The sequence below is a fragment of the Labrus mixtus genome, chromosome 1, assembly GCF_963584025.1.
Source record: "Labrus mixtus chromosome 1, fLabMix1.1, whole genome shotgun sequence".
Classification (NCBI taxonomy): domain Eukaryota; kingdom Metazoa; phylum Chordata; class Actinopteri; order Labriformes; family Labridae; genus Labrus; species Labrus mixtus.
Genome location: NC_083612.1, coordinates 281,113 through 291,112, shown reverse-complemented (window position 1 = coordinate 291,112; position 10,000 = coordinate 281,113). Strand labels below are relative to the sequence as shown.

The 10,000-nt window shown below is 43.3% G+C and overlaps 1 protein-coding gene across 2 annotated transcripts in view; it reads right to left on the bottom strand.

Moving 5' to 3' along the window:
- Window positions 1-6,249: 6,249 nt before the first annotated feature.
- The window catches only part of LOC132992909 (COUP transcription factor 2-like), a 13,259-nt gene continuing 9,508 nt past the window's right edge, over window positions 6,250-10,000 (bottom strand). For both annotated transcript variants that reach the window (XM_061026179.1, XM_061032979.1), the window contains one exon: window positions 6,250-6,646. In XM_061026179.1, coding sequence (XP_060882162.1) covers window positions 6,372-6,646 — 275 coding nt within the window. In that variant the 3' untranslated portion in view covers window positions 6,250-6,371. The remainder of the gene's footprint in view (window positions 6,647-10,000) is intronic.

Genomic DNA, 10,000 nt, shown 5'->3' with positions numbered 1-10,000 from the left:
TTTTCTTATACACATGTAATGAATAAATAAATTAAAATAGCTTTTAACGACCAACAAACCGGAAATGTACCGAAACGAAATGTACTGAAACGAATAAAAAAAACATATAGGCTACTTTAAATGGTGTGTGTGTGTGAACATCATCTTTAATATGTTTTATTATATCAGATGATGATTTAAATTACGAGACAATCAGATAATTTTTTCAGTCCGTTTTGGGTTTCTTCAGTTTAAAATGAGAAACATTCAGCGGTTTGTTCGGATGGAGAAATAACGGAAACCTTTGAGTCGACAAAAACCCCGTTAATTAACCCTTCACCTGTCAGAGACGTGTTTAGAGTTTACTGATGTAATAAATGTTTCTGTAAATGTTTAAATGTTTAAATGTTTCTGTAAATGTTTCTGTAAATGTTTAAATGTTTAAATGTTTCTGTAAATGTTTAAATGTTTAAATGTTTCTTTAAATGTTTAAATGTTTAAATGTTTCTTTAAATGTTTAAATGTTTAAATGTTTCTTTAAATGTTTAAATGTTTAAATGTTTCTTTAAATGTTTAAATGTTTAAATGTTTCTGTAAATGTTTAAATGTTTCTGTAAATGTTTAAATGTTTCTGTAAATGTTTTTGTAAATATTTAAATGTTTCTGTAAATGTTTAAATGTTTCTGTAAATGTTTAAATGTTTAAATGTTTTTGTAAATGTTTAAATGTTTAAATGTTTCTGTAAATGTTTAAATTTTCCTGTAAATGTTTAAATGTTTCTGTAAATGTTTTTGTAAATGTTTAAATGTTTAAATGTTTTTGTAAATGTTTAAATGTTTAAATGTTTCTGTAAATGTTTTTGTAAATGTTTAAATGTTTAAATGTTTCTGTAAATGTTTAAATGTTTCTGTAAATGTTTAAATGTTTAAATGTTTCTGTAAATGTTTAAATGTTTAAATGTTTCTGTAAACTTTTAAATGTTTAAATGTTTCTGTAAATGTTTTTGTAAATGTTTAAATGTTTAAATGTTTCTGTAAATGTTTAAATGTTTAAATGTTTCTGTAAGTGTTTCTGTAAATGTTTTTGTAAATGTTTAAATGTTTAAATGTTTCTGTAAATGTTTAAATGTTTCTGTAAATGTTTCTGTAAATGTTTTTGTAAATGTTTTTGTAAATGTTTAAATGTTTCTGTAAATGTTTAAATGTTTCTGTAAATGTTTAAATGTTTCTGTAAATGTTTCTGTAAATGTTTAAATGTTTAAATGTTTCTGTAAATGTTTAAATGTTTGTAGTTTTGAATGAGCTGACGAGCGCTCGATCCTCTTCTTTTTATTTAATAATTAATTAAATTAATAGTTTTAATGATTAGATATTTTTATTTTGAAGGACTGATAACGGCGGTCTGTTTCCGTTTTTAATTCTTTATTTTTGTTCAGCTGCTGATTTTTATTTTTACTGTCACAAAGACATTTTGATTTTCTCTCAGTTCAACAGTTTCATAAATTGTCCCTGCTGACAGCTGATTGGCTGCAGACGGTGCATGCTGACAGCTGATTGGCTGCAGACGGTCCCTGCTGACAGCTGATTGGCTGCAGACGGTGCGTGCCGACAGCTGATTGGCTGCAGACGGTGCGTGCTGATTGGCTGCAGACGGTGTGTGCTGACAGCTGATTGGCTGCAGACGGTGCGTGCCGACAGCTGATTGGCTGCAGACGGTGCGTGCTGACAGCTGATTGGCTGCAGACGGTCCCTGCTGACAGCTGATTGGCTGCAGACGGTGCGTGCCGACAGCTGATTGGCTGCAGACGGTGCGTGCTGATTGGCTGCAGACGGTGTGTGCTGACAGCTGATTGGCTGCAGACGGTGCGTGCCGACAGCTGATTGGCTGCAGACGGTGTGTGCTGACAGCTGATTGGCTGCAGACGGTCCCTGCTGACAGCTGATTGGCTGCAGACGGTGCGTGCTGACAGCTGATTGGCTGGGTGCAGAGCTGCTGGTTCTCCTGAACGTGTGTGGGAAAGTGCTGCTTTGTTTCCCGTTGGCCCTTTGGCCTGGAGCAGCCGGGCGCCGTGGAGCGCCCAGCGTCATGGTCCTCGGGGTAAACTGTTGTGACAGAGCGCTCGGGGGCCCGTCGGGGGCCCCTCATTAGCTCTCTGTCTGCTTTAATCCTCTGTCGTCCACAATCTGCCCACACAGACACCGTCTCTCTCTCGTGTGTCTGCTGCACACTTTACCCGCCGCCGTGCTTTAATACAAACCGCCGTCACAAAGACAGTTAACATCCAGTTATGAAAGCAGAACTGATGACATCACTGAAGGTGTGACTCTTATCTCAGCTGTCAGCGTTGACCAGTTCATCACCAGTAATTAAAGCTCTGAAATGAAAACTTTAATTAATCTCATGTTTGTCCCTTCAGGCTCTCCGTAGATACTCGTCCTCAGTGTTTCCTGTAGTCTCAGTGTCTCCATGTAGTCTCAGTGTCTCCCTGTAGTCTCAGTGTCTCCCTGTAGTCTCCTGTAGTCTCAGTGTCTCCATGTAGTCTCAGTGTCTCCCTGTAGTCTCCATGTAGTCTCAGTGTCTCCCTGTAGTCTCAGTGTCTTCCTGTAGTCTCAGTGTCTTCCTGTAGTCTCCTGTAGTCTCAGTGTCTCCCTGTAGTCTCCTGTAGTCTCACTGTCTCCCTGTAGTCTCCTGTAGTCTCAGTGTCTCCCTGTAGTCTCACTGTCTCCCTGTAGTCTCAGTGTCTTCCTGTAGTCTCAGTGTCTCCCTGTAGTCTCCTGTAGTCTCAGTGTCTCCCTGTAGTCTCAGTGTCTCCCTGTAGTCTCAGTGTCTTCCTGTAGTCTCACTGTCTTCCTGTAGTCTCCTGTAGTCTCAGTGTCTCCCTGTAGTCTCACTGTCTCCCTGTAGTCTCAGTGTCTCCCTGTAGTCTCAGTGTCTCCATGTAGTCTCACTGTCTCCCTGTAGTCTCAGTGTCTCCCTGTAGTCTCACTGTCTCCCTGTAGTCTCAGTGTCTCCATGTAGTCTCACTGTCTCCCTGTAGTCTCCTGTAGTCTCAGTGTCTCCCTGTAGTCTCCTGTAGTCTCAGTGTCTCCCTGTAGTCTCAGTGTCTCCCTGTAGACTCACTGTCTCCCTGTAGTCTCCATGTAGTCTCAGTGTCTCCCTGTAGTCTCAGTGTCTCCCTGTAGTCTCCTGTAGTCTCAGTGTCTCCCTGTAGTCTCAGTGTCTCCCTGTAGTCTCCTGTAGTCTCAGTGTCTCCCTGTAGTCTCACTGTCTCCCTGTAGTCTCCTGTAGTCTCAGTGTCTCCCTGTAGTCTCAGTGTCTCCATGTAGTCTCAGTGTCTCCCTGTAGTCTCCATGTAGTCTCAGTGTCTCCCTGTAGTCTCAGTGTCTTCCTGTAGTCTCAGTGTCTTCCTGTAGTCTCCTGTAGTCTCAGTGTCTCCCTGTAGTCTCCTGTAGTCTCACTGTCTCCCTGTAGTCTCCTGTAGTCTCAGTGTCTCCCTGTAGTCTCACTGTCTCCCTGTAGTCTCAGTGTCTTCCTGTAGTCTCAGTGTCTCCCTGTAGTCTCCTGTAGTCTCAGTGTCTCCCTGTAGTCTCAGTGTCTCCCTGTAGTCTCAGTGTCTTCCTGTAGTCTCACTGTCTCCCTGTAGTCTCCTGTAGTCTCAGTGTCTCCCTGTAGTCTCAGTGTCTCCCTGTAGTCTCAGTGTCTCCATGTAGTCTCACTGTCTCCCTGTAGTCTCACTGTCTCCCTGTAGTCTCAGTGTCTCCATGTAGTCTCACTGTCTCCCTGTAGTCTCCTGTAGTCTCAGTGTCTCCCTGTAGACTCACTGTCTCCCTGTAGTCTCCATGTAGTCTCAGTGTCTCCCTGTAGTCTGTGTCTCCCTGTAGTCTCCTGTAGTCTCAGTGTCTCCCTGTAGTCTCAGTGTCTCCCTGTAGTCTCCTGTAGTCTCAGTGTCTCCCTGTAGTCTCACTGTCTCCCTGTAGTCTCCTGTAGTCTCAGTGTCTCCCTGTAGTCTCAGTGTCTCCCTGTAGTCTTATGTCTTAGACCTTATGTCTTAGACCTTATGACATCACACACTGACCTTATGACATCACACATTGACCTGATGACATCACACACTGACCTTATGACATCACACATTGACCTTATGACATCACACATTGATCTTATGACATCACACACTGACCTTATGACATCACACATTGACCTGATGACATCACACACTGACCTTATGACATCACACATTGACCTTATGACATCACACATTGATCTTATGACATCACACATTGACCTGATGACATCACACATTGACCTTATGACATCACACACTGACCTTATGACATCACACACTGACCTTATGACATCACACATTGACCTTTGAGCTGTTTGACCTCAGTTTGGGATCCCTAACCACTTCCTGTTTCTGTGCTTAACTTCCTGTCCTAACCTTCCAGCTACCAGAAGGACCTTACTTCATTTCAAAATAAAAACATTCAGCAAGTACTCTCAGCTTAAGACAGGACAAACCTTCAAATTAAAAGCCTTACCATTTTTGTTTTCAAATGTGAAATAATGGAATTTCAAACATGCGATTAAAGATGATTAATCGGGATTAACTACAGCTGTAGTTATTTTATTTTGTTATTTTGTCATTTACCTCATAGGTAGTTTTTGTCCCGTTTTGTTTTCTTTGGTTTATTCTGAATCTTTTTTATCTTTTTTAATCTTTGGAGTATTTTGGGATCAAGTTATGTTAAATAAAGCTCTTTCAGTTTGTGTGGCGCCCCAAGTTTTTGGCCTCCATGTTTTGAGCTTTGGTTAAATAAGTTTAGTAATGGAGGCATCACTCAAACAGGAAGTGACATAGTCCGAGTGTAATACAGTCAAACATTCAAAATAAAACCCTAGGGAGGAGATTCGTTTAAAATGTCTGGACACACACACATCATTAATCATTTTTATTTGTCTTATTTTGAAGGGCTGAAGATGGGGTGTGTGTGTGTGTGTGTGTGTGTGTGTGTGTCTGTCTGTCTGTCTGTCTGGAGGGGGGGGGGGGGGGGGGGTCAGTCATAAACAACAAGAAGTGAAATGTCAAAATAAACCAAATACACTTTATTTATAAATCTTCAGTTATAATTTAATACGGTACAAACAAGTTAAGATTTCACAGTACATCATACATAAAGTGTTTGTCCAAAAGAAACACAGAGACACACACACACACACACACACACACACACACAGAGACACACACACACACACACACACAGAGACACACACACACACACACACACAGACACACACACACACACACACACACACACAGAGACACACACACACACACACACAGAGACACACACACACACACACACACAGAGACACACACACACACACACACACACACACACACACACACACACACACACACAGAGACACACACACACACACACAGAGACACACACACACACACACAGACACACAGACAGACACAGAGACACACACACACACACACACACACACACACAGACACACACAGACACACACACAGAGACACACACACACACACACACAGAGACACACACACACACACACACACACACACACACACACACACACAGTAATACCCTGCAGTGGATGGTTCCTTGTTCAGATTTGTGACCCGGCCCGTCGGTTGGTTTGTCTCAGTAAACGTGAACTCATGAGAGCCAGTTCTTTAAATCATCACTTCTTTAAGCTCCTCCTACATTTACTAACAGCTAGCATCAGGCTAACCTTCCGTCTCTGAGGTCGGTGAGAAGGAGAAGACGTGATGCTTCTGATCCACATGTTCAGTATTTAAGAAGCTGAAAAGACCCAAAAAGTGAAATATTTCAGAACATTTTGATGACATCACGTCTGGACGGCTTTACTCTTCTTCTCTCTCTGAGAGTCAAACAGAAGAAGAAGCTTTAATCTCAGCGTACACAACAAACAACACCTGCCTGTTGAATCCATCAGTCCAAAGGTTTCAAACAAAACAAGAAACAGACCCGAAAATACATAAAACATCTTTAAAAAAGGAGCTGGAACATAATTTACAAGCACGATAAGATAAATATGCACACAGGATCCAATAAATAGAAATCACAGACTGTGAGTGGTCACCACACCGTTATGTCATTTCCTGTCATAAGCAAGCAACTCTGCCAGAGGACGGACGAACCAAACGTCTGCAGAGTGAGAAGGGAAGTCACCTGTCACATGATGGTCAGAGCAGAGATCCTCTCTCATTGGTCAGAGCAGAGATCCTCTCTCATTGGTCATCATCTCGTCTCACTGGCAGACTGGATTTGAGGTTTGGTTCCCTTTGCTGACCTTAGCAGCACCGCTGGACTGGAGCTCCCCCCCTCCCCCCCCCCCTACTGAAGGGGCATGTAAGGCCAGTTGAAGCTGCTTCCAGACAGCAGCATGTCCCTTATCAGAGTCTCTATGGGGGTCTTCCCCACCAGACGGACGAAGAAGAGCTGCTCTATGACAGAAGAGGAGACGGTGCGGAGGGAAGGCAGGCGGAGCAGCAGCTTTCCAAACCTGTTGGGTTGGTTCGGGTACTGGCTCCTCACATACTCCTCTAAAGCACACTGAGACTTCTCCTGCAGACCCTCCACATGAGTCAGGTCCGACAGGCCGCAAGCATCTAGGGACAGGAAGAAGGAGAGAAGAGCAGCAGCTGTTAGTCAGACTGTAATGATTGAATAATGGACTGAGCCTTCATCATGATCATCATCATCATGGAAGTAAACGCCATCTGTTTAAATAAATGTATCAGTCACAGCAGGCTTTATGAGACTAACACAGTTTGGTTTCAATTAGAAAACTTTACATTTAAAGATTTTTTATACAGTGTGAATATTTGTAAAACATCGTAAATCAACATAATATCCTCCCTCATCACAACATGAAAATAGCAGAGTTAAACGAATGTCCCTATCAAACATAGATAAATAATAACTCTTTGTGGTGTTTCTCTCCTGAACGCCTCGTTTTCTTGATGTGATGGACGGACGGCAGCGTCACCAAGAGACGACTTTTCAAAATAAAATAAAGATGGTATGGAGGTGAAAGTAAAACAGAGTGTAGTGGACAGAAGGGACTGATCTTTGTTTAATGGGATATAATGGTTTTGATGTTTTTCTGTGTGATGTTCATGTGTTTGTTTTGTCTTGTTATTCTGATGAATATGATCTGTATCCTTCAGATCAAAGATTCTCAAGATCCAACATGGCTCCTCTGCTTCCATCCAAACCACACTGCACACACACACACACACACAACACACACTGCACACAACACAGACTGCACACTAACACACAAACTGCACACACACACACACACACACACACACACACACACACACACACACACACACACACACACACACACACACACACACAAAACACACACTGCACACTAACACACACTGCACACACACACACACACACACACACACACACACACTGCACACAACACACACTGCACACAACACACACTGCACACACAACACACACTGCACACTAACACACACACAATGCACACTAACAAACCCTGAACAATAACACACACTGCACACAACACACACACACTGCACAATGAAACACACTGCACACACAACACCCACACTGCACAATAACACACACTGCACACACAACACACACTGCACACTAACACACACTGCACACACAACACACACTGCACACACAACACCCACACTGCACACTGCACACACAACACACACACTGTACACTAACACACACAACACCCACACTGCACACAACACACACACACACACACACACACACACACACACACACACACACACACACACACACACACACAAACACTGCACACAACACACACACACTGCACAAACAAATCACACACTGCACAATAACACACACTGCACACTAACACACACTGCACAATAACCCACACTGTACACTGACACACACAACACACACTGCACACAACACACACTGCACACACAACACCCACACGGCACAATAACATACACTGCACACTAACATACACTGCACAATAACACACACTGCACACACAACACACTGCACACTAACACACACTGCACACACACTGCACAATAACACACACTGTACACACACACACACTGCACACACAACACCCACACTGCACAATAACATACACTGCACACTAACATACACTGCACAATAACACACACTGCACACACAACAAACTGCACACTAACACACACTGCACACACTGCACAATAACACACACTGCGCACACACACACACACACACACACACACACACACAGTGCAAAATAACACACAACACCCACACTGCACAATGACACACACTGTACACTAACACACACAACACCCACACTGCACAATAACACACACTGCACAATAACACACACTGCACACACAACACCCACACTGCACAATAACACACACTGGACACTAACACACACATCACCCACACTGCAAAATAACACACTCACTGTACACTAACACACACAACACCCGCACTGCACACTAACACACACTGCACAGAACATACACTGCACACTAACACACACTGCACACAACACACACGCAACACCCACACTGCACAATAACACAGACTGCACACTAACACACACAACACCCGCACTGCACACTAACACACACTGCACAAAAACACACACTGTACACTAACAAACACAACACCCACACTGCACAATAATACACACTGCACACTAACACACACAACACCCACACTGCACAAAAACACCCACTGCACACTAACACACACTGCACACTAACACACACTGCACAAAAACACACACTGCACAATAACACACTGCACACAAAAAACCCACACTGCACACTAACACACACAACACCCACACTGCACAATAACACACACTGCACACTAACACACACTGTACACTAACACACACACAACAACCACACTGCACAATAACACACACACACTGTACACTAACACACACAACACCCACACTGCACACAACACACAAACACACACAAACACAAACACTGCACACAACACACACACACTGCACAAACAAATCACACACTGCACAATAACACACACTGCACACTAACACACACTGCACAATAACCCACACTGTACACTGACACACACAACACACACTGCACACAACACACACTGCACACACAACACCCACACTGCACAATAACATACACTGCACACTAACATACACTGCACAATAACACACACTGCACACACAACACACTGCACACTAACACACACTGCACACACACTGCACAATAACACACACTGTACACACACACACACACACACACACTGCACACACAACACCCACACTGCACAATAACATACACTGCACACTAACATACACTGCACAATAACACACACTGCACACACAACACACTGCACACTAACACACACTGCACACACACTGCACAATAACACACACTGCACACACAACACCCACACTGCACACTAACACACTGCACACTAACAAACCCTGAACAATAACACACACTGCACACAACACACACACTGCACAATAAAACACACTGCACACACAACACCCACACTGCACAATAACACACACTGCACACACAACACCCACACTGCACAATAACACACACTGGACACTAACACACACATCACCCACACTGCACAATAACACACTCACTGTACACTAACACACACAACACCCGCACTGCACACTAACACACACTGCACAGAACATACACTGCACACTAACACAACACACACGCAACACCCACACTGCACAATAACACAGACTGCACACTAACACACACAACACCCGCACTGCACACTAACACACACTGCACAAAAACACACACTGTACACTAACACACACAACACCCACACTGCACAATAATACACACTGCACACTAACACACACAACACCCACACTGCACAATAACACACACTGTACACTAACACACACAACAACCACACTGCACAATAACACACACTGCACACTAACA